The sequence below is a fragment of the Trypanosoma theileri genome (assembly GCF_002087225.1).
Source record: "Trypanosoma theileri isolate Edinburgh chromosome Unknown TM35_Tth_4_V1, whole genome shotgun sequence".
NCBI lineage: Eukaryota > Euglenozoa > Kinetoplastea > Trypanosomatida > Trypanosomatidae > Trypanosoma > Trypanosoma theileri.
This window is the reverse complement of record NW_021639846.1, coordinates 310,813-335,808: the sequence shown is the minus strand read 5'-3', so window position 1 is coordinate 335,808 and position 24,996 is coordinate 310,813. Positions and strand designations below refer to the sequence as shown.

Genomic DNA, 24,996 nt, shown 5'->3' with positions numbered 1-24,996 from the left:
TTTTTTTTTTTTTTTTCTTTTTGAGTGTTCCTGTGGATCGCAGCAAAGCTTGTGTCGTTGTTATAAGCCATACTAATTCAGTATTATAGAGTTCTGCATTTCCCTTTATTTCCTTTTTTTTTATGTATGCATTTGTTCTTGCTGAATGTCCAACTACGCCGAATTCCATTCTTCATGTTTTCAACACTCTTATGTTTCCCTCTTTCTCAGTCATTATTTATTTTTATTTTTGTATGTTTGCTATTTCTTTTTTTTTTTCCATTTTCGTTTTTTGTTTTATTATTATCTTGGGGTGGGAGAAAGAAGGCCATATCCAACAAAGTACACGCACACACGATAAAGGTCCAAGAAGGTTAAGAAGAAAAAAGAAAAGGAAAAAAAAAAAAAAGACTTCATTCTTGAATGAATCGTTCACCGTACCGATACTCAAGCAACAATACCGTTAACTCAGGAACACCTTGGCGACGTCGAGGATCGAATCATGCAAATTTTGATTATAGGGAGAAAAGTAGAAGTAGTTCTTCTCCTTTAAGAAGAAGAAGATCCATTGACAGGAATGGTTATAGCAGTTTCAGTTCCCGTGAAAATACGGTGAGGGATTTTGGTGGTAAAGATGACCTGGATATCCAAGTGGAGCGTGTGTTTGGCAGCACTGTTCTTTCTGTAGGTGACATTGTGGGGTATGAACTTGTGTCGAATGATGGAAAGTGGATGTGGTCTATAGGTACTATTCTTTCTTTTGGATCTAATGGCGGTGGTGGTAGTGCTGATAAGAAGGCAAGACGCGGAAGCGGAGCTGTTTCCAGTGGAATGGAGCCAAATTTCATGTCCATCGTCTGCTGGACGCTGAAGGCGGATGCGTCTGAGCGGCGTCCATCGCGTCCGGTGGGTTCACGTCTCGCGGCGAGTGACGGTCGATCGCTGCGGGCGCTGCGCCGCCGGCTGGACGAAATCGCGCGGGCGAAGTCGGCACTCGCGCGGGTGCTGCACGCCGAAAATGTCGATCGCCGCCTGCGGGCCGCCGATGCCGTGCGGGAGTCGCTGCTGCGGCTGGACGGCCGGCGGTGGGCGGAGCTGCTGGCGCTCGAACGGCCGACGGCGACGGTGCGGGTGGCGGTGCGGGCCGTCTTTGCGCTTCTCCGCATCGAACTGCTCGCCGAGACGGAAGAGGAAGAATGGGAGCGGCAGCGGCGGTTCATCGCCACCGATGCGTTCCGCCGTTTACTCGCAGACGCCGCCGCCGCACGGGTGGCAGGCCCAAGTATCCCAACACCACAAATCAATATCAACGTAATCACCGAATCCAAAACACCATTACCGGCAGTAGTCGAACTCATGGTACAATGGATAGAAAGTGAATTGAGACTCGCAGAGGCACGGGCCTCTCTAGAAAAAGTGGATATCCAACTTAAGGAGTTACAGTCTGCAGAAGAGGAAGTGGGACTCGAATTGCGTTGGAGAGAGCGTAGTACGAGCAACAAAAGAGGGAATGATAGTATTAAATACAACAGTGATAATGCTGGTGATTATAATGATCTCGCGAGTGACAGTTTTGATTATATTGACGATTATGGTGATAAAACTGCTGAAGATGAGATGGATGAAGAAAATGATGAAAAATACATACGTGCTGTCGTTAAGAGTTTTTCAGAACACGGTCGTGTTTTATTTGTGAGAGGTAGTGATACAACTTTTGTGGTCCAGTCTTCAGTGTTTTGCAGATTTGCGGGACGTGGAGTGGAGCCTATGTTAGATAGTTTGGTGATACATCGAGAGCGTCTTGTACGTATTCGTGACGCTGCTCTTAATAAACACAGACGTGTATCAACTAATACTTCCACAGTCAATGGAGGAGGTAGGAAATTGACACATGAGCAAAGCAATAAATTATTGGATGCAGCATGTCAAATAGAGGTAATGTATGAACAGTCATTTAGACGAGAACGTCTCATGGTGCGTGAATTGGAATCACTATATGAAAAACATATCCAATACACAGATGCACAGTTACGACTTCTTCGTCGTTCTTTAGCGGCTAAAACTTCTGCTGCAGGTTCAACAAATATGCAAAACACAGTAAGTGTAATGGAACTAACTGCTGCTCATAATAGGGTTAAGGAGTTAGAAGAAACTCTTCGAGAAAAAGAACAAGAGTTACGAAATGTACAGGCTAAACATGATAAAGCAATCAAAAAAGTTCAAGATCGACTGATCAGAGAAGCAGGAAAAGGAGAAGTATATGAACAAACTCGACTCTCAGTCTCAATGTTTCAAAGATTTCGTTTGGAACATGAAGAAGAAGTTATTCGCCTACGTATATCATCAGATGAAGCTAGTCAATGGTCACTCCTTCTTATGCATGAGTTGGGAGGATCAAAAGATCTTGCTATTGCTGATATGAGTCAAAGGTATCTACAAGAAGTAGGATCATTACAAGAAGAACTAAAGAATCGTGAAAAGCGTCAGTTAAAAACAGCTTCTATTCTTAAAAAATCTCTTAAAAATAATAATTGGGAGAGACAACGGCAACGACAAGAAAAAGAAGAACACCTAGTAGATGATGAAGAACAACAAAGTGGAGAAATAGCAACCATGTTAGCAGTAGAACGAGCACTTCATATTCTCTGTGGTACAGATTCTCTTGATACATCTATGGAAACACTTCCAACTCTTCAATCAGAAGATCGTGCACAATATAAGAAAACTGGCAAACGAAGTTTACCTAATCAAGGTGGAGTATTCAAAAGATCAAATACAGCGAAACAATTTTCTCCTATACATGATGAAGAAAAAGATCATGATGATGTTGTTATTTTAAAGGATCGTTTAGTTGAAGCCATGCAAGAACGTGAATTAATTCAGGAAATACTTGCACGTGAACAAGAAAGGAATCGTCTCTTAACAGAAGAAGGAGAAGCACTACGTTCAGAATTACTACAAGAGGTTGAACGTCATGCTGTATTGGAAGAAATGGTAAAGAATTTACAAGGGGAGGTTAGTGCAATGATGGGATCTATTCGATCTGCTTCTTCTTCTTCTGATAATATAAAGGGTCCTAATGGTGAAAATACTGTGAATCGACGAAATTGGCAATATAGGCAACGTGATACTATCGCAAAGCTTCGAGCTATTATTACTATGTATGATAGACAATTATCAGAGTTACTTGAAGAAGAAGGATTAAGTAATGATAATAATGATGATCTTATTGATTATAATAATAATGAAACTAAAGTTTCTACATTACTTAATACTTCATTTTCATCCTTAAGAAAATATCTTGCACGATTAAAGGAAGCCTGTGCAGTAATGCAGGCAGAACGGGATGCCCAAGCCGCAGATGCCAATATGTTGGAGTCTTATTTAAAAACAGCAGCGGATGCATTAGAGAATGCCCTTGTACATGATGAACGCTGGCAACCACGAACAACGAAATCCAATCATACCACTTGGCATTGTAAAACATTCCCTGGAGATGATTGGGGACGTGTTATTAATGAAACCCCTGAAGCTCTTTCAAAGGCCCTTGTACACGATATAGTCTCTGCCTGTCACTTACCAGATGAATACGTATTGAATCTCACATATTCGGATGAAGGTTCTATGCTTCGCGTCTCATTTGATCTTCGTCATGATCCTTCCATTACAGCTGAAGAAATTGTTCGTCGTCTAAATGAGTGTAACTTTTATCAATTGGAGAAATTGTACGCACGTCGTTTTGCCCCAGAAGAAGGTATTGATACACTGAGAAGAGAATTACGTGAAAAGAATGAAGAAATGCGCAGACTTCGTGAAGTTATTTCAAGACTTCGTAATGGTTCGAGTGCATCATGGAGCACAACTAGCGTACTCTCTTCACTTGATGTGTGATTGAGAAAACGAATAGCTATGTCATTTTGTTTTTCACTAATAGTATTTGAAAGATGTTTATCTTTTTTTTTTTGTTTTGCTTACTTGCTTGTGGAAGACTTTTTAGAACTACCTCCTGTTGTCTTGTTTGGGATGAGCTTGTTGTGCAAAACTGCATACCAGCAGCAGTTCTATTTCTTATTTCGATAATGATAGGAAAGGATAATTTAAGAGAATTTTTTCTTTTTTTATGTGAAGGAATCAATGGTAGGTGTCTGCGACAAGAAGAGAAAAAGGAAAAAAAAAAAAGAAAAGAGCAAAGAGAAATGAAAATAAGGCAAACGAAGCAATTAGAAAGGAGGAAACAAATGGGCGGAAATCTTTTTGTTTTTTTGTGTAACAAAAAGAGAAGGAAATCTATGTAAAAAAAAAAAAAAAATCAATCTTTTTCCGTTATTATTATTATTATTAGTATTATTATTGCTCTTATGTATTTTCATATGAGTTTCCTTTTCTTTTCTTTTCTTTTCCGTTTTGGTGTCTCTAGTTACTTGACCCTAATTGTGAGGGAAGTATTTTATATATTTTTCTTTCTTCCTTTTAAACCATTTTTGTTTTGCCTGTGATATGCTTTGCTGTATAACATGCTCTTTGCTATTGTTTACACCTCCGTTGTTTTTTTCTTTTTTTTTTCGTTCCGTCGATAACTCAGCCCTCATGTCAGTGCAGTTTTTACACAAGTTGATTGGACACATATATATTTGCAACTGATTGCTTTTATTGTTGTTCTTTGCTGTATTGCTCTGAGACCACTTTGGTGAATTCGTTCTGTGACGAGATCTCTTCAGGCAGCTCATTTTTCTTTTTGTTTTTTTTAGTTTTTTGGTTTCTTTTTTTTTACCCTTCTTCTCTATTCCATTATTATTATTATTATTATTATTATTATTATTATTATTATTATTATACCGTGTGCTCAGCGCCGAATTTCGGATTAGATTGCTATGTAATTTCATTCACTTTTACTGTATATCTCTATATTATTCATTGGCGTGTCTTTTTTTTTCGTTTTGAAATATGAGTGCAGTGAATTGTCGTCAATAAATCAAGCAAAAAGAAAAAGAAAGAATGTATGCAATTCTTCTTTGAACTGTGTCTATGCAGAATTGTGATGTGTACGATATATTCACTTGCTTTTATTTCCTGTGGTTATTTTTTAATTTGAATTTTTTTTTTTTGGATTTTTATTATTATTATTATTCTTTTGCAAATACTGTTTCTTCCTTTTTATTTTTATTTTCATAAGCACTTAGAAGAAATGAGGCCTTTTATGTTTCTCTGTCGTACTTCGCGTAGCACATCCTCCGTTGTTGCTGCGGCCCTCACGTCCTCCCATCGCTTCCACGCCACCGCTGCGCAGGCTGCGGCCTCCTCCTCCTCCTCTTTTTCCTCTACTTCCTCCACTGATGAGGAAAGTAAATCAACACAACAACAACAACAACGAGAAGAAGGAAAACAACAACAACAACAAACGGAAACAGGAGAGAAATCTCAGAACAAAGCGGATGCGCTTGGTGCCCCCACTGCCCCACCTCGTCGCCGCAACATTATTGTTCTGAGCAACACCACGAAGGGAGTGTACATCCACCCCACAAACCACATTGCCTCGTGGTATTGGTTTGTGACGGACTTCCACAAGTGGTTCGTTGGCATTGTCTTTCTCTTCGTCGGCTCGCAGGTCCTCGCGCGGTATCGTGTGGCGAAGCTGCAGACCGTCGTGCAGGCGCAGTTGGGCGAGAACCTCCTCGACCAGCGCACCCGCGATCTCCTCGGCGACATTGAGGGACTCCGCCGCAAGGATCCCGCCCGCCTCGAGCAGGAGGCAAACGTCTATCACGAGCAGTTCTGGCACCGCCGCGCCGTGGCCGCCGCAGAGGCACGGCAGGAAGTGCGTAAAGTGGAACTGCAGCGCGGACTTATGCAGGGAGAGGCGAGGGGAACAGATATGACAGAGTGGCTCGGCGCAAAGGCAAAGGATGATGAGGAAAGAGAAGTAGCACGCCGCACACAAGATTACATTCAGGGATTTCACCAGCATCTCAAGTCAAAACGACTCATTTAGACATGGACAAGCACAAATTGTCTCTTAACACCTACTGGCTTCCTCAGAATTCCTCAGAGAAGGGGATCATGCAAAAACGTTGGTATACGTAGTATATATATATGTGTGTGTGTGTGTGTCTGTATCTCTGTATCTGTATCTCTGTCTAATTATGGACATATGTGAATTTCTCCTTTTTTTTGTATTTTGAATAGATTTTTATCTTTTTCTTTCTTTTTCCTTCTTTTTTTTTCTTGTATTTATTCTCTGTTGCGTATGTATCTGCTCTTATTACCAGCTTAGGGGGAGTAAGTAGAATGGAATTGATGCGTTTTGCAACCTTACTAGGCAACATCGGTGGTTTTACTCTTGGAACCATCGTTCTAGTTGGATGTCTACTATTAATATGGTATAACACAGTATCTACTATTGCAGTTCGTTTTACTGGTGGAAAGGAAGCTACACTTTTGACAGAGATACTGCATTTAGCCACAGGTCTGCAGTCAATACAAGCAATGAATTTAGCGAATGTTGTGTGTTTTGCAATTATGATTCTCCTTGTAGTGCTAGTCAGCCTTCTTGATGAAGCGATGATCATAGTGAAAGAGTCAATTGAAGCAAAAGCAAAACTTCCATCATCTGAAATTGTGAGACACATCAATCACAGTTACGAGCGTGGCTTAGCACGCGGCGGCATCGCACACAAGGCAAAACAGATGAAGAGAGTAGTATAGTTAACCATTGGGTTTTTGATATGTCGTACTCTTTATTTGACAAATGACTTATCTATGCGATATTTATCTGTTTTATATTGCGTGTAAAATGAAACAAAAAAAAGAAGAAAAAAATGAGTGGATAAAGCTATTTTTTTTTTTTTTTAATTTTTATTCTTTTTTTCACGGTAATTATTGCATATATATATATATATATATATATATATATATATTATCCTTTTATTTTGACCGTTATTTCTTTTTTTTTTTTCGTTTTTTTTTTACCCCAGTGGATTTTTTTTGGGGTTTTATATGCATCTGTGATATTGGTTGTGAATACTACACCCCTCCAAAAAAAAAAAATATATATATATATATATATATATATTATTATATAAAGCGAGACTTTTATTAAGATATAGAAGGATTAATCGCTTGATAACAATACCGAAATAATGAAAGCGTCAGCACGACAGTTAGGTGCAAGAAGAGGTTATTTCCTGAACTCTATTTTGCGGCGGCGTTTCGTGCCTCCATGGGAGCGTGATGGTAAATCTGCTGATGAATTTTTCTCTGGACTTATGCAGAGCACCAACCCAGTACAAACATCTCAAAGAAACAAAATGCGTGAAGAGGAGCAAGCAAAGAGAGCTATTGAAGAGGCACCGTTACCAGTTGAAGTGCAGCGTATGGAAGCTATTCATGCCCATAATGAAGATGTGTTAAATCAACGTCGTAATTTTGTACCTTACGGATCTAAACCAGTTGTATATTTTGAAAAGGACCAAATGGCTGCTTTGGGTGAATATGAAACTATGCTGCAGGGAACGAGTGATTCAAGAAATGGTCAGGAAAGTTACTCCCCAGAAGTACGTGAGATGCTTCGGGCGGATTTAAATCAGAAATTACCATATAGGTATGAGTCATTTGTGGAACCACGAGGAAAAGAGTTACAGTGGCCACTTCATGGAACTACTGGTATTGTCCTTGATCTTGACGGCGTGGTTCATCGTTCTAATAAAATTATTGAAGGATCAGATACGGCAATTCGAAAAATTATGCAGTTACGCATTCCACTTTTATTTATGACAAATGGTGGTGGTGTTACTGAGGCAGAGAAGGCTAAACAACTTTCAGAACTTGTTGGATGCGAAATTAGTCCTGATCAAGTACTTCTTTCACATACTCCAATGCAACTACTAGCCCCTATCTATAAAAATCAAAATATACTAGTAGTGGGTTCTCCAAAATGTGTTGATGTGGCAAAATCATACGGATTTTCTCGTCCTATTTCTATGCTTCAGTTTCAAGTAGAACATCCTGAATTGGTACCATATAAAAAATGGGGAAACTTAAAGAAGTGTGAACCTAATACAATTAAATTTCCAGAAATAGCCGCTATTTTTGAATTTTCTGAACCAGATGATTTACTTAGTGATTCACAGGTTATTCTTGATCTTCTTCTTGCCCCACGTGGTCAAATAGGACGTTATGTGTCTAGTACACAAACTATTCCATATTATCTTGGTGCGGATGATTTATTATGGGCTACGGAAGCTTTGTTACCACGTCTTGGTCAAGGCGCCGTACGCGAAATGATCTCGGCGGTCTTTGAAAGTGTCACTGGCAATGGTATGCAAGTGACCACGTATGGAAAACCACGCGCTATTGCCTATGCCTTTGCCGAGCGACGTATGGAAGAAATAACGGCGCGTCTTGGATGGAATCCACAGTCACTTCGTTCTATTTTCATGGTTGGGGATAATCTCGAGACGGACATTGTGGGCGCGAATGCCCGTGGGGGGCGGTGGACGTCTGTGCATGTCCTCTCCGGCATCGGCGCCGCCCCGGCCGCCCGGCGGACCCTCGCGGAGGGCGACGCGGAACTCGAGTGGCTCGAGACGCGCGTGGGGAAGACCCCGCATTACGTCGCCCCCACATTAGACCACTTTGTGCGGGAATTGCTGGCGTTTCCAGAGACCGCCGTGCTGCAGAACAAGAAGCCGTATTATGGGATGCCAAACCCTGTGGATCTGGGCGATACATATAACTTTTTACCACGTTAGGAGTATAAAGAAGCAAATGGGGGAAAAAAAAAGAAAAAAAATGAGGAGAAGGAAAAAGAAGAAGAATGTTTTTTCTTCTTTTATTTCTTTTTTTTTTTTTGTTTTCATTCTTTGTAAAATAATACATTTCCAAACGAAAACGAAAATGAAAAAAAACAATATAACCACAATTCATGTAGATAAAGATGTGTAAAATTCTGTGGATTCTCTTTATTATTATTACTTTTTTTCTTTCCTTTCTTTCTTTTTTTCTTCTACCATTCTATTCATTTTATCCCACTTTATCCTATACACACATCTGTTCACCAAACGTATATTGAAAGCCAATAGCAGCAAACTCCACACATGGTAGACGTGAAGAGTGCGGGGGCGGCACTGCTCCAAAACCCACAATTCATGGAACTCTTCCAACGTGCCTTGGGAGGTGAAGATAAACTGAAGGACATTCCACCGGAAGGAGACCCAGGGCGTGAAAAGTGGCTTCGCGATCTTCAAAAGAAGCTTCAGGAAGAGAATATGAATTCTATGAAGGCTAAATTGGAGGAGGTACATAGTGATGAAAATGGTCAGTGGATGTATATACTCCCAGAGCCTGGGTTTTGTGTTAAGTGTACAACTGCAGGTGGTGGTAAAGTATTTTTAAATGTTTGTCAACATGAACGTATTGCCGAACCTATTCCTATGGAAGATGGTGATGATAGTAGTGATGAAGTAAAATTTAAAATTCCACTTAGTTGTGGACAGGCAAGACCTGATGTAGACAAGAGTGGAAAACCGTGCAAAGTATATGATGTTATTGTGAATCCTTCAACTATTTTACGATGCTCAAAAGATCATGACTTTCGATGCTTTGTAGTATCACTTTGTATTCATTGGATTAAACAAAAGTGTGAACCTACTCTTAACACGGAAGAATACCGAAATATGAATTTTAGAGTAAAAGGAACATTAGAACCGCAACGTATTCGTCTCTCAAATTTACCTAAATCAACAAATGCTATGGGTGATGAGATTCGTCTCCCTCATAATAATAATGCAGCCTCACCTTTAAATACTGTAGGGGGACGCAGTGGAACAGGAAAACTTGTTGAAGAGATAACGACACCTTCACAAGATTCAAAAACAAAAACGACAACAGGAACAGAAGCAGCAACAGCTACTACTACTACTACTACTAGTGGTAATAATACTGTTCCTATTCAGAATGATGCAGTTAAGCCTCATCTTGTAAAGCTTCAAGGTGATGGTTTTTACGACTGGTCAAAGCACGCCAAACCAATGCTTAACCCATATTTTAGAGAGAGTGTTCCTGCCTTTTACCTTGTAGAGGTCTGTATTCCCACAGTGACAACGATTGCAGAAGTAGAAGTTCGCTTAACACCCAAATTAGTGGAATTGTTGTATGTTGATGCAGAAGATGGGGTTCCTTTTCTAACAGTTCCATTAGACTATCCCATAGATGATGACGCACCAAACGCTAAATTTATCCGAAAGACAGGTATGTTAAAGATGAAACTAACAGTAAAATTACCTGATGAAACTTGTGAACCTGCCACAAAGCCAGATCGTGATGTGACAGAAATTGAAGAGGAAGAGAATCGTATAGCTCGTGAAAAACGAGAAGAAGAATTGCGTAAACAACAAGAACGTGTGGAACGGATACGTAAAGAGGAAGAAAATGTCATGCAAGAGCGTCAAAGCTATGTGAAGAATTTAGCTGCTGTACAAGAAGGAGAAATGCCTCCAAGTCTTAAGGAAGAGATGGACAAACTTCCACCAGAACAGCTAAAGATGATGCTTCATCGTTTAGAATCAAAGATTCGAAAGGGAGACTCTATTGATGACATGCTAGAAAAGTTTCCAGATAGCATGATAGGTGCTATCTGTCGGTATATACGTGGGAAACTGGGTCTAGAGCAACGACCTGAAAAGGAAGAAGAAAGTGTAAAGAAACCTCAAGGTGAAACAAAAGTTTGTGAGAATAATAGTGCGAAAAAAGGAGAAATTAAGGAAACTACTGTAGCAACAAACTCTGCAACTGAGACTACAGAGGATGGTGAACGTCTTGAGTACAACTTTGCGAAAAAATCAGAAAAGTTGTTCGGTGTGGCCTTTCACAATCGCTACCTTTTTGCCCTTGATTGAGGCACATTAAAGGTAGGTGGATATTATTATTATTATTATTATTATTCCATCTTTTTTTTTCTTTATTCTTACTATTATTATTGTTGTTTTTACTCTTTATTTCTTTTTTTTTTTTTTTTTTTCATCCCTTTTCTTTTGGAGTGGCGGCATAGTCGGATAAGTGTATCACCTCTATTTTTACAGGATCTCTGATTGTGTTAATCATTAGTGCCACTTTACTTGAGCACCAAAGGAAAATAAGATGAAAAAGTTTAAAGGAAATATCAGCACGGATGGAATGAAGTGATGTAAAGTAAAGATAGAAGAAGAAAATAAAAGAAGAACGAAAAACAACCTTGAAAGGCAAGAAAAAGAAAGGACGAGGGGAAAAAAAAAAGAACAAGTGATGAAAAATCGGTGATTATTAGTCGAGAGTGGAGTTACAAATACTCTGCCATTGACAATCCTTGTTTTGGGGTGGAAATATAATTTCTGTGACAGTTACACACAATTTTTTGTTTATTTGTGTTGTTATTTATTTTATTTGCCTGTTTTTTTTTTTCCTTTTTTCGCTTCTCTCTTTCTTTTTCTCGCTATTGTTTCTTCTTTATTCTTTTTATTTGACTTGTTCTTTCTGTATGACTAGTATGATTATTAAAGAGAGAGAGAAATATGTTACGACGAACATTATGGAGACATGTGCATTTATTTACTGCGCTTGTACCTCTTAACGTTGCCCAAAGTCCGCAGCTCATCAGTGCAGATCATCTTGAGATTGCCAAGAAGGCAGCAACAGAGGCCACACCACTCATTGGAAATGCCCCACTTGTGGATGCACTTAATTTATTAACAGACTTATCAAATATTCGAAAACAGCGTGAGGCTGATCAACTTTTGGAAGATTGTCTTACATCCTACCGTGGTGAATTATATAAATCTTCTGTAACGGATCCATTTCAGCGATTGCAATTACATGAGGCAATAATGGCTGTTGGATTTTATCTACGAAGTGGAAATCCTAATGTACTTAAAGGTGAAAATACAAGGTTTGTGTTACATCATTATAATTTTGATGTACGCCGTGATACAGCAATTACACGTACTGTTCATCACACTCTATTAGAGAGTCTTTCATCTACACCAGATTCCGATAAACTTCTTGGAGATTTATTACTATTAGAACGACGATTATTTGGTCGATTACGTTTTCTTCCAACAGCGGGACGGCAGTGGTTTGTATTAGGACTTCCTTTAGAAGAAATCAAAACAGAGGAGGATATTCACCGTGTACTTGATATACCAGTAGTAAAGGAATTTGGTAACTTTGAATTAAAAGAAAAAGATTCTGAAAAACTTTGGAAGTTAGTAACAGTGCGTCCCAAATCTGAAAACTCTCCTAGTTTTCTGGAAGAAGGTGAATTTACAATGCATCATATGGAAAAAGATTTGGAATTGATCCGTCGAATTCAAAAACCGCAACCCCCAATGGAATTTTGGGATCGCGTAAAAGATACCTTGTTGCGTTATTGGGTTATTTGGTTCTCCTTATGGATTATGTTCTTTATGGTGGATGAGGAAATCATTACAGTTGTTGCTCTAATATTTCTAAAGTGGCGACAAACGAAAATACTTGAAGAAGAGGCTGAAAGGAGTGGTGGTAAGGTATATATAGCATCCTCTACTGGACGTTCAAGGACAAACAACTAACGACTTGATGATGATGATATGGCATGAAATCTTAATTTGATGAGTTTTATTTTTATTTTTATTTTTTTGTCTTTACTACTATTTTTTTTTTTTTTTTGTTGTTGTTTATAGGTGGATTATGAGACTTGCTCTGGTTGTTGTTGTTGGTATATATATGTATATGTATTATATACTTTTTCTTTCTCTATTTTGTATGTGTGTTTTATCTCGGAAATGATTGTGTATATAAATATGAGTCACCCAAAAACAAAGGAGAATAAAAATTTATTTATACATGTATAAATTGTTTTTTTGTATTTGAGTATAGAAACTGTGTAAATGTGTGTTGCTTTATATATATATATATATATTTCACATTGATACGTTATTATCTCTTTCTTTCTTTTTTTTTTTTTAATTATTAGTTATTCTCTTCTTTACAAGACCTATATACTTCTATTAATCCTTTCTGTTGTGTTTTGGGGGTGACACAAAAAGGGAACGAAGAAGGAAGAGCACTTGAAAAGAGTCGTTTAGTTACTTAATTATATATATATATATATATATATATATATATATATTTATTATTACTATTTATATTTATTTATAGGCTTTTTAAAAGAAAAGAAGAATAAGGGGAGGGAACATGGCAAGAAGAGAATGCTTTCGATGTTCATGTACGAGAATCGTCGTTTTTCTTGTATTTTTCCTCATAACATCAGCATTCATTCCTGCTGCTTTAGACTGGGCGTTAGTTCGAGGTCGTACCCCTCTTCAAGCAATCCTCACACGTATGAATCCTCATTTCATTCATGTGGATGTAAATGCTCCTACAGAAGGATATTATAGACTTTGGCGATATCATGATTTTAGTGCAGATTCGTATCGTCAACCTAGAGAATCTGAAATTCCTTCTATTCCTGTCGTTTATGTTCATGGAAATGCTGGAAGTTTTCAAGATATGCGTTCCATAGGTCGATTTGTTGGAGAAGCAAATGTGAATGAACGCCGTCGTCGCATTTTAGAATTTGAAGATAATGTCAAAATGAAATTATTTGGTCTTTACAAAAGTGAAGGACGTCAAATGCCAAAAGATGGAGAAGAAATTCCTCATGATCTTCAAAGGAAAGCAGAAGATATGGTAATAGCTAATACCCCTATTTTAGGAGTAGAACTCTTTGGTATAGATTTCTTAGAAGAGTCTAATACACAAAGTAGTATATTATTATTAAAAGAGGCTCGATTTTTAAATCACAGTATGCATCGACTTATGCAACAATTTTTAAATCACTATGAGACTGTATTGAAGCAACCTAAAGGAAGTATAAGAAGAGAAACGGGTAAAAACGACTCTAATTTGAAAGTTGTGGTTGAAGCTGAAACGGATTATATTATGAGTCTATGTTCACGTGCATCTCATATACAGAAAGGTAACTCTGCGTGTATTGCTGCTAAAAAACAAATTCGTGTCTTCTCCTCTGTGGAGCGACTACGTCGCGAGGTGGAGCGGGTGCGGCGAGATGGACTGTGGGTGTGGACGGAGTCGTTGGGGGGCCTCGTGGCGCTCTTCGCCACTCTCTTCGCCCCGGAGTTGTACGCCGGTTTGGTGATGGCCGGATCCCCGACCCGCTACCCGCCGCTTCTCTTCGACAGCAGCTGCGTGCAATTCCAGCGGGTCATCCACGACGCCGCCCTCCCCTCTCCGTCTCTTTCGCTTAATTCCTCTTCTTCGGTTTCTTCGCAGTGGCCACAACTCCACGCGACGGGCGGTCCTCATAAATTTCTCGCGGAGGTCGCGGCCGCATCGCCAGCAGTCATCGCCTCGCGAGTCGCCCGCATCGCACTTTTGAATGTCAACGGCGGCGCCCTCGAGGACGTCGTCCCCCCGCGGAGCTCCGCGTTGATGCGCACCGCCGGCCGCAGCGCCGCCTCCGCCGAACACAAACGACGACGAAACGAAGCGCCACCGCCCGCCCGCCGCCGCGATATTTCAACGGAGGAACTGCGCGGCTGCGGGACGCCACTCACACACCGCGGACTCGTCTACGCACGACAGTTGTTGGATGTCGCCGCCCACTCACTCGTGCAGGCCGCACTCTCCCCACACTCTGGGGAACTCTTGGGGAGTGAACCCACCCTCACAGACACAAGGGAGAGGTTGTTTCCCACCATAGTGGAGACACTTCCTGAAGCCCAGGATATATACAGACGTGAGGAGTTTTACTTTAGTCAGACACTTAGAAAAATAACTGAAACAGGTTCTTATCGTAAAGAGAATAATACGTATGCAGAAAGTAAATTTAAATCTATTTGTGTAGATGGATCAACTTTGGTAAATATACAAGACATTCCTATAAATGAGGATCCTGATACCGAATCTTGGCATGCACTACATCTTTTTATTGGTGCTACAACTTATCAACCTGAGGATGTATTATTACCAGAATTACATTTAATGCATGTAAAAGAAGAAAAATTAGTACCTTATACAAATATTCACTCACGTGCTGCTACAAAATTACACCTTCCTAAACGTAGAAAGGATAGTGTACCTATTGAAGGAAGTGTTTTAAACACAGCGGTTAGTTTTCAGGTTCTTCGAAAAAATAATGAGAATTCACCAATTTGGGTACGTCCACGTTTTTGTTTCGTAGTTGAAGGAACAAAAATTTCAAATCGTCATTTTTCTTATATACAGCATGATTTAATTGATCCATTACATGAAATTTCAACTGCTAATGACCATCAAGCAGCTATCAACTCACAACAAAGTGAAAAATTATCTTTAGAGAATCATAATAGATTTACAATTATTCGAAATGTAGATAGTATGATGTTGGAAACAAATATGTTTGTAGGTGTAAATAATAGGGTTATATTTCCTCATGTAATTTGTGGATCATTTCGTTCTTTTCGTGTAGCATTTCGTGGTACGGAAGAATTGGCAATTGATGAACCAGAATCTCAGTTACAGTATTTTTATGGACCATATGAAGAAGATCGTCATATTTTTCATTATAGTTGGCGTCCATTTCATGAAACACCTTCTAATAGTTCAAATCTTTATTTAGTGTACGTATTATCAAATGAAGAAAACCCTAATATTCGTCTTTATGACTTTGAAAGGTATGAAAATCCTTCATGGAGTGATTTTAACTACTTAGACTGGTGGATTAGACAGTGGACAATGCGTTGGATGGCTGTATTAGCTACCTATTCTCTTTCTGGAAGGTATGCAGGTTGTTATGTGCTTGTTTTTTTAACCTTATACACCGTATTCTATACTACTACTTTTCTTGGAAATAGTGCATCATCTAAGGGATTTTTACGAAGGATACGTACGGTAAGTCCAGTAGCTCTTGTTTTGATTACTGGTGTTTTATTAGAATGTTTTGGAAATTCTTTGGCAAAAAATACGTTATCTATTTGTCTTAGTGAAGAACTTCCCATGTTAAGTGATGAAGGTCTCACATCCATGATGAGTTTAACTGAAAAATTGACATTGATTTTCCTCTACGCACTTCCTCCAAGATATGAAGCTTGTAAATATTCTTGGATACGTATGCAAACAGTTGCTCCAGACAATTTACTTTTTGAACATATTATGCATATGATATGTGCATTCTGTTTTGCTACCATTTTAATTATGATTGAATTTGGTATACATTGTCTTTTATGGCCTGTTTCATATATAACTCATTTTATCTTTAAATCCTGTAGAGCAGAGATAATAAGAAAAATAGGAGTTTGTATTATGATAATATTATGGTGTATTCCAATTTCTTTGCTTTTCTTTATACCATGGTTGCACATTTCCCTTATTATTACATTAACTTGTTTATTTGCATACAGTGCGATATGGTTTATTCCTCGTGAAGTACAGATTGCTAATGGTCCACATTATCGTTGGATATGTTTTGTGTTAACTATGATACTTCATTTAACAGCACATTTTCAAGGACTTGTACTTACGGTGCGAAACTATTTCATTGTACCATCTATTGTGCTAAAGGACAGTGAAAGGTTTGAACCAAGTACAGAAGAGTTATTAACATTTGCAGTGGTTCAGTGTGGTTTGATTGTTGTCTACGGTACAGTGTATCTTACCAGGCGTCATTACACCGGAGTAGAGAGTTACACCAATGTAAAAAAGAAGGAAATGAAAAAACAAAATATAGTGATGATGATGAAAGAAGTGGAAAGAGAGAAAATGGATGTACAGAATTCAAGAGATGATAATGAAAATGAAAATGAAAATAAACCATCTTTTTATGTGCTAGGTGATATCAACCGTCAACATGCTCGATTTAAACGGTTGATTAAAACACTACGGTTTATTTTGTGTTTGGCTTCTTTGTGGGTTTGTATGATTTCTGTTCGCCGACCACTTGAGGGTTCCATCGCCACTGTTGGATTGTGCCTCACAGGAACATACATTACACTGACGTTGCTTCAATTGTGGTAAAAAGAGAAGGGGAAAAAGAAGAAAAAAAAAAAGAAAAAAGAATGAGTAAGATATTCTGAATGAAACAGAGTCAAGATTTCTTGGTGTAATGTTATTCTACTTGTTTCTTTTTTTTTTTTTCTATCTCTACTTTTGTTATCCACTTTTTTTTTTTGTTTTTGGATTATCTGATGCTCACTATAAATACTTTACTTCCTTCTTTGCATTTGAATCTCTTACGTATAATACACCCTTTCCCTTCTCCCTTCTACGGAGAAATGTGCCAACATGACTGAATATTCTCTCTTTTTTTTTTTGGACTTTCTCAGTCCTTTGATATTTATACTGTACCGTAAACTGTTTTTTTTTTTCTTTTTGTCTTTTTTCTCTTCCCATTTATTTCCTTCCTCTTTTTATTTCTTTCCCTCTTTGTCTATTTTCCCTTTATTCTTATTATTATTATTTCTATATGTATGCAGTGAAGTTGAGACAATGCCTCCTGTGCATGAGGAATGGCGAATGTTGGAGAGCGGCGCAAAGACCGGGTGGCTCTTCAATTATCATCCAACAACAGTGATGGCAACAGAAGAGTCATCTGTGGAGCGTCAGGGAAGTTCAGTGGCCCGGGCAGCACTTGTACTTCTCTTTCAAGATCATGAGGGGGAAATATTTTACGTGAATCTCTTTTATAATCCTTACTTTTTTATTTCTGTTGTGGAGGGACATGAACATGAGGTGGAGCTTGGTTTAATGTCACTCTTTGGCCCACAATTAATATTTCACATTGAAACCATAGAAAAAGAAGATTTGGATCTTATTAATCATTTAAGTGGACGTAAACGTTTATATCTCAAAGTAGTCTTTCGAAGTGTACAAGACTTAACAACTGTTCGTGGTCGATTAGATAAAATTGTAAAAAGAAATGCTTCTATGGGAGCTTTAAACCCACTTTTAAATCCTTTTGATGGATCTCTTGGAGATATAATGGCAAAACCATTTGAAGAGGATGTCTTAAACAGTAATGTTTCTTCCGATCGTTGGTTTGATTGGGTACATGAAATGCGTGAATATGATGTTAAGTATCATATGCGTGTGGCGATTGATCTTGGGGTTTTTGTTGGATTATGGTATGATGTTACCGTACGTGAAGGTGAGGCACAAGTCACTCGTTGTGATGATAGTGCGTATGCACCGGCAATGCCTCGTATATGTGCTTTTGATATTGAAACAACAAAAGCTCCACTTAAATTTCCACAACCGGAAGTAGATCAGATTTATATGATATCTTATATGTTAGATGGTCGTGGATATCTTATTGTAAATCGTGAAATAGTGACGATGGATATTCATCCTTTTGAATATACACCCAAACCAGAATATGAAGGTATATTTGAAACTTTTAATGAAGTTGATGAAAAATCTCTTTTACGACGGTTTTATGATGAAATGCGAAAATATCAACCTAATGTGTATGTGACTTACAATGGTGATTATTTTGATTTTCCATTTATTCATGCACGTTCAATTTTTCATAAATTAAGTATGCGAGAAGAAATTGGTTTTACACAAAGTACGGATGGAGCTTTCTTAAATCAAAAAATTCCACATATTGATTGTTTTTATTGGGTTAAACGAGATAGTTACTTACCTCAGGGAAGTCAAGGACTTAAATCGGTAACAAAATACAAACTTGGTTATAATCCTATTGAAGTAGATCCAGAAGATATGCTTCCATTAGCACAAACAAATCCACAACAAATGGCATCTTATTCTGTATCTGATGCTGTGGCAACATGGTATCTTTATCAGAAATATGTTCATCCATTTATTTATTCACTTTCAACAATTATTCCAATGTCACCAGATGATGTGTTACGTAAAGGATCTGGTGGTCTTTGTGAATCTTTATTAATGGTACAAGCTCAGGCAAATAATGTTATATTTCCAAATAAAAAGGAACAACAATTGGAAAAATTTTTTAATGGTCATCTTATTGATAGTGAAACATATATTGGAGGTCGTGTAGAGGCTCTTCGTAGTGGAGTTTATCGTAGTGATATTCCTCTTAGTTTTAATATGAGTCCTGATATGTATCAAAAACTTATTGATGATCTTGATAGTGCCTTAGAGTTTGCCTTGGAGGTTGAAAATGGTGTAAAGATGAATGAAGTAACGAATTATGAAGAAATACGTGAAAAGATAAAAGAAAAATTAGGCTATTTAAGAGATAATCCACGTCAAGAGTCTGATCCTATTATTTATCATCTTGATGTTGGTGCCATGTATCCTAATATTATTCTTACCAATCGTTTACAACCATATGCTATTCCAAAATCTGATGTCTGTGCAGGTTGTTGTTTTAATACACCTAATAATGAACATCTTTGTAAACGGCCAATGACTTGGAAATGGAGAGGTGAATTACTTACGGCTGGTCGTCATGAATATCAGAGAATAAAGGCACAATTGGAAAATGAATCTTTTGCAGCTAATGCTATTGAGCAAGCAAATTTATCGGCAGTTCAAAAAAAAACATATGGAAATCGTAAAGGGAATGTATTGGAAGGAACAACATTTGAGAGGAAACAGTCCATGTCTTTTAAACAACGAAATAATAATTTTGGAGGATCAAATGGTGTTGGTGGTGGTGGTGGTGGTGGATATAGACATGAAAGTAAGTTTCAGAAACAAGAATCAAAGAATGCATTATTATCTAAAGAATATTCAAAGAAAAAAGATGAAAATGATAGTGATGATGATAACAATAATGATAGTGATGATGGTGAAGAAGGTGGACTTAAAGCATATCATAAACTTCAAGAGTCTACAAAGTTTAATATGTTAAAAAAGCGTCTCTCTGAGTATAGTAGAAAAGCTTATGGAAAAATACATGAATCTCGTGAAATTATGCGAAGTGATGTGGTATGTCAACGTGAAAATTCTTTTTATGTTGATACCGTACGTTTATTTCGTGATCGTCGATATGAATATAAATCAGCTCTTAAGACATGGAAAAAACGATTAGATGCTGCTAAAGATGTGGATGAGGTAAAATTATGTAAAAGTCGTTGTGTACAGATGGAATCACTTCAATTAGCACATAAGTGTATTTTAAATTCTTTCTATGGATATGTGATGCGTAAAGGAAGTCGTTGGTATAGTATGGAAATGGCTGGTATTGTAACCTATCTAGGTGCTACTCTTATTCAAATGGCTCGTGCTCTTATTGAACAAATTGGTGTAACGCTTGAACTAGATACGGATGGTATTTGGTGTTGTCTTCCAAATAGTTTTCCAGAAAATTTTACCTTTACAACATCTAATCCATCTAAAGCCAAGGTATCTATTTCTTATCCTTGTGTTGTTCTTAACAAGATGGTACATGATGGTTATTCAAATCATCAATATCAAACATGTATTTCTCCAGGTGTGTATGAACGTCGTAGTGAATGTTCTATTTACTTTGAAGTGGATGGACCTTATTTAGCCATGTTACTTCCAGCAAGTCGTGAAGAAGGTAAAAGTATAAAAAAACGTTATGCTGTTTTTAACCCGGATGGAAGTCTTGCAGAATTAAAAGGATTTGAATTAAAAAGACGTGGTGAACTTATGCTTATTAAAGATTTTCAATCTCAAGTATTTCGTCGTTTCCTTGATGGTAAATCTCTATCCGAGTCCTACGCATCTGCAGCTGTGGTAGCGAATGCCGCTCTAGACATGTTGTATACAAAAGGTGAAGGATATGAAACGGAAGAAATATTAGAGAAATTATCAGAGAGTAGTAATATGACCAGACGCCTTTCAGAATACCCGGAATCACAGAAATCATTAGCCTTAACAACAGCCAGACGAATTGCAGAGTTTTTAGGACCACAAATGGTAAAAGATAAGGGACTTGCCTGTCATTTTGTGATCTCTCGTCTCCCATCTGGTAGACCCGTAACAGAGCGACCGATTCCCCTTACTATTTTTCGTGCTGACCCAACACTACGTTCACACTTTCTTAGAAAATGGACAGGTGATAACTCACTTCCTGTTGATGCTGATTTACGACACTTATTAGATTGGGATTACTATATTACTCGTTTTAATGCTTGTGTACAAAAAATTATTACAATTCCAGCAGCTTTACAACATGTTCCTAATCCAGTACCACGAGTACCTTATCCAGATTGGCTACATAAACGTGTTCAACAACGAAGTTCTAGATTTCGTCAAATAAGTCTTAAAGGAATGTTTTCTCAAGTTAAGGAAGCGAATGAAGGTAATATTACAGATGTTGAGGAACTTGTAGCAGATGATAATAATAATATTAATAGGAAAGAACTTGGTAAAGTGGATAGAGAAAATAAAAACAGAGAAGATGGTAAATATTCTGATAAAGAAGATGATAGTGATTGGTGTGATGATGTTGATGATGATGCATCAGAAAATGAAGCAGATCACATACGTCAGGAAGAAGAAAAAGAAGCAGAAGCACGTGCAGAAGCGGCAGTAACTGAACTTAAAACGAAATATTTCTCTCCAAAAAATACCCAAGTACTTGATGCCGCATTTTTTGCTTCTCCTGGTGTTTCATTATGGTTACAGCAACAAAAACAAGCATGGATACATCGGGCAAAATTACGTCGTGAAATGATTTCAGATTCTAATAATCATAATCATAATAATAATCATCAATTATCTGGAGATGGTGGGGTTGGTATGAATAATAATCACTTCTTTGACGTTAAGTCTAAAGCGCTTTCTACGGCATGGCATATTCTGGAAGTACGACCAGAAAAAAAAGAAACAGGTATGGTAATAATAATTGCAGCACTTGAAAAAACACTCTATACATTTAGGTGTATTGTTCCTAGGTTTGTTATTGTGGATGCTGAACCACAGTTTAATGCTCCTAATGCTAAGGTATTGAATAATGGACGAGTACTTCCAAGAGGAAGAAGCGCAAAACGTTTACTAGAGGTAGAAATACCTCCAGGAAATGAAGGGGAACGAATGCTTAATGAACTTTTATGTGCCCGAGAAGATATTCTTGCTCTATATGAAAATCATATTACTCTTGAGGAAACTTTAATTGAAAAAATTGGTTGTTGTGCAATGGTAAAAGCAGATACTCATTTAAATAATATTCAACGACGTTCTTCTATGAGAGGAGATGTATTTGAAATACAAGAATTAGAAAGTTTAACGACTACAAATTACCTTCAAAATTGTAATGATCGATTTGTTTTTGTATTTCATGCTTCTTCTGACACTCGTGGTATGTTGGGAGTGGTTAATCGTCATGCAAAAACTGCTGTGGTTATTATTATACAACCAGCATCTGCACATATACCTTCAATAAACTGGGATACACTATTTTTAGAAACGGCAAAGTCTCTAAATACGACTGCAGAATCTATTCAAGTTGTGATGGAAGTTGCACCAGATATTTCCACAGCATGGAAGCATATATATCGTGTTCTTAGTGAAATCTTAGAGAGTGGCAAATCTCCTTTGTTTGCAGTGGTACAGAGTAGTCTATCTACTCCATATCTCCTTGAACATCGTTATTTACCCCAATCTCTTCCATATCTTCGTGTACTTGGGGCGTCTGAGGACGAGCGGCTTCTCGTGGATCCCTTCCGCTGGACGCGGCTGCTGGCGCGACGTCTTGTGCAGCGCTACGGGGCATCGCTGCTGTGGGTGGAGGAGCGCCTCGCCTTCAGCCGCGTCTCCGGCGTGCCGCTCTGCAATCTCGCCCACGACACGTGCGTGCATGTGTGGGACGTTCTCTTCGCCCGCGCCCTCCACGCCCGCAGCCACGTGCTGTGGGACCCGCGCGCCCCGGCCGTCGCCTGCGAGGCCGCAGAGGAGAGGCCCCGGCGGGTCGTTCTCCCCGGCGGGTACGTCTCGTGGGCCGTCGAGTTCTCACTCGCCAGACTAGACGTTGTGGCGCTCCTCTTTGCACAGACAATAGAGGAGGGAGACGATCCAAACACACACACACTATGCGATCGAGGGGTCACATCACATTTTAATATACTCCGAGACGTCGTTGCCGATGTACTCGGGCGGGTGGCTACGAATAATGTCGCAGACGCCCTCCTTGCAGGATTCCCACGTTGGATTCGAGACCCAGCCGCACGTGTATATGAACCACGATTGCTGGAGCTCGTCAGTAAACTCGCCCATCGTGCACTTACGGCGGTTCTCATTCGACTGGCAAAACTTGGAGGACGGACAGTAAAAGTAGATGGTGATTCCATCGTTGTATTGACTCCAAAACATACTATACAGGATGCAATTAGCTTTGGTAAATTTTTAGTAGATTCTTTGCAAGATCAACCCATGATGTTACTACTATCTCTTCAACCTATTCGTTACTGGTGTCCCTTTGTTGTACTTGACAAGCAAGACTTTGCGTGTCTTTGTATATCTAGTGAGAATGCTATACGTATGCAAAACCATGAACATATTTCAGTTGAAGAAATGGAATTAGAATTAGCACTCACAATATGGAGTAAACTACCAAAAAAAGTGAAAAATATTTTTATGCACCGTATAGAAAAAACATTAAAGTTAATATCCGAAATTCGTTTTTCTGTTTTGCATGATGTTCAGGTTGATCCTACCATTGTACTTGCTACAAGGAGTGAACAAATTCTTTTGCGGATTGTAAAAAATTTTAAGTCAGCAATTGAGCACAAAGTACATGCAGAACTCATAGATGAAGTTCATGTCCTCATGGAACGTAAAGATCTTTATGAGGAAAAAGAATTGCCAAATGGTGAGAATCCTTTACCTAGTGGAGCTGTGGCCCTCGAGTACACCAAATCTATTTGCCGTTTCCTTGATTTATTTCCAAATGAAGGATCAGTGGGTAAAATGCGTAATAATTGTTTGCGTCTATGTGGAGTGAGTCCATTTTCTCAATTGGCACAGATTACTCCAGATGTTGATGCTGAATGCCGTTTGCTTATGGTAAGGTGCAGTTTTTGTAACCTGGACTTCTTTATTAACCTTGGTGAACAGGAAAAACGGTTTCGTTGTAACAAGTGTCAAGCCCCTATTTCTGAAGCGTCTGTAGAATCTCATTTGGTACGTCGTGTTAATGCCATAGTTACAAACTACCTGCAGCAAGACTTTACTTGCAGTAAGTGTCATGAAGTTGCGTCAACTTTTATGAGTCAAAGCTGTTGTGGGCCTCTTGTAGGCAAAGGGAAACCAATTACAAATCAGCTACAAGCGTTAAAAAAGATTGCTCTAATTCAGGGATTCAATTGGTTAAAGGAAGCCGTAGATGCGGCCCTGTGTTATTCTTAAAAAAAAAAAAAAACATACTTGTGAAGAAGTGAGTGGGGTTGGAAATGGGATTGCTTTGTATTTGGTGAAATGACATAGAATAAACTATATTGCTACATAGAAAGAAGCATCATACACGGTTAATAACGAGACTGTAGTCACGAAAAGAATAGAAGAAGAAAAAAAATAATAATAACCCAATTTTTATTTATTTATTTATTCATTCTCTTAAAAACTGAACCACATGCACATGTAAAAAAAAATATATATATATATATATATATATATATATATACATTTTTAATCATATTTTTCTTTTATTTTTTAATTATTCTTAACTGTACAACTACCATTTTAGCCACAAAAAAAGGCCTGGTAATTTTGGGGCCGAGAGAGGCCGTGTAATCGCTTTGGGTTTACGTTTAGGCGGTTTTGTGTATTTGTCAGGCCTTTTTATTTTTAGATGATGCTGAATGTGACGCAGTTGCTCTTCATGCGGCCTCGGCACATCATGTTTACACCTCCTCCTCTCTCCAGGAGAAGAGGAATGTTTCGATGTCGTCTGTGCCGCAACGAGTGGAGCTCCTCCAATGTCTGGGTAACAAGGACCACGCAGCGCGTTTATCAGGGTGAATCCTGTGATGAATGTGGCACAACAACAAAGCCGTATTACGTTGGACGGCCGGAGGAGACTATTTTTAATCGTGTGAAAACACCACACCCTGTGAA

The 24,996-nt window shown here is 38.5% G+C and overlaps 8 protein-coding genes across 8 annotated transcripts; all 8 read left to right on the top strand.

Annotated features, from left to right (window-relative positions):
- Window positions 1-402: 402 nt before the first annotated feature.
- On the top strand, window positions 403-3,870 carry TM35_000042450 (dynein heavy chain, cytosolic; the record flags this gene model as incomplete). Its single annotated transcript, XM_029022439.1, has 1 exon — window positions 403-3,870. One exon carries the CDS (start codon window positions 403-405, stop codon window positions 3,868-3,870), a length of 3,468 nt encoding a protein of 1,155 aa, XP_028886097.1.
- A 1,306-nt stretch (window positions 3,871-5,176) lies between these two features.
- Window positions 5,177-5,968, top strand: TM35_000042440 (uncharacterized protein; the record flags this gene model as incomplete). The annotated part of the gene is made up of 1 exon (XM_029022438.1): window positions 5,177-5,968. The coding sequence occupies one exon, from the start codon at window positions 5,177-5,179 to the stop codon at window positions 5,966-5,968; it is 792 nt and encodes a 263-aa protein (XP_028886096.1).
- A 296-nt stretch (window positions 5,969-6,264) lies between these two features.
- Window positions 6,265-6,681, top strand: TM35_000042430 (uncharacterized protein; the record flags this gene model as incomplete). Its single annotated transcript, XM_029022437.1, has 1 exon — window positions 6,265-6,681. The coding sequence occupies one exon, from the start codon at window positions 6,265-6,267 to the stop codon at window positions 6,679-6,681; it is 417 nt and encodes a 138-aa protein (XP_028886095.1).
- A 434-nt stretch (window positions 6,682-7,115) lies between these two features.
- TM35_000042420 (uncharacterized protein) lies at window positions 7,116-8,726 on the top strand (the record flags this gene model as incomplete). Its single annotated transcript, XM_029022436.1, has 1 exon — window positions 7,116-8,726. One exon carries the CDS (start codon window positions 7,116-7,118, stop codon window positions 8,724-8,726), a length of 1,611 nt encoding a protein of 536 aa, XP_028886094.1.
- A 345-nt stretch (window positions 8,727-9,071) lies between these two features.
- Window positions 9,072-10,871, top strand: TM35_000042410 (PIH1 domain-containing protein 1; the record flags this gene model as incomplete). The annotated part of the gene is made up of 1 exon (XM_029022435.1): window positions 9,072-10,871. The coding sequence occupies one exon, from the start codon at window positions 9,072-9,074 to the stop codon at window positions 10,869-10,871; it is 1,800 nt and encodes a 599-aa protein (XP_028886093.1).
- A 651-nt stretch (window positions 10,872-11,522) lies between these two features.
- TM35_000042400 (uncharacterized protein) lies at window positions 11,523-12,557 on the top strand (the record flags this gene model as incomplete). Its single annotated transcript, XM_029022434.1, has 1 exon — window positions 11,523-12,557. One exon carries the CDS (start codon window positions 11,523-11,525, stop codon window positions 12,555-12,557), a length of 1,035 nt encoding a protein of 344 aa, XP_028886092.1.
- Window positions 12,558-13,182: 625 nt separating this feature from the next.
- Window positions 13,183-17,001, top strand: TM35_000042390 (uncharacterized protein; the record flags this gene model as incomplete). The annotated part of the gene is made up of 1 exon (XM_029022433.1): window positions 13,183-17,001. One exon carries the CDS (start codon window positions 13,183-13,185, stop codon window positions 16,999-17,001), a length of 3,819 nt encoding a protein of 1,272 aa, XP_028886091.1.
- A 471-nt stretch (window positions 17,002-17,472) lies between these two features.
- Window positions 17,473-24,288, top strand: TM35_000042380 (putative DNA polymerase epsilon catalytic subunit; the record flags this gene model as incomplete). Its single annotated transcript, XM_029022432.1, has 1 exon — window positions 17,473-24,288. One exon carries the CDS (start codon window positions 17,473-17,475, stop codon window positions 24,286-24,288), a length of 6,816 nt encoding a protein of 2,271 aa, XP_028886090.1.
- Window positions 24,289-24,996: the final 708 nt, after the last annotated feature.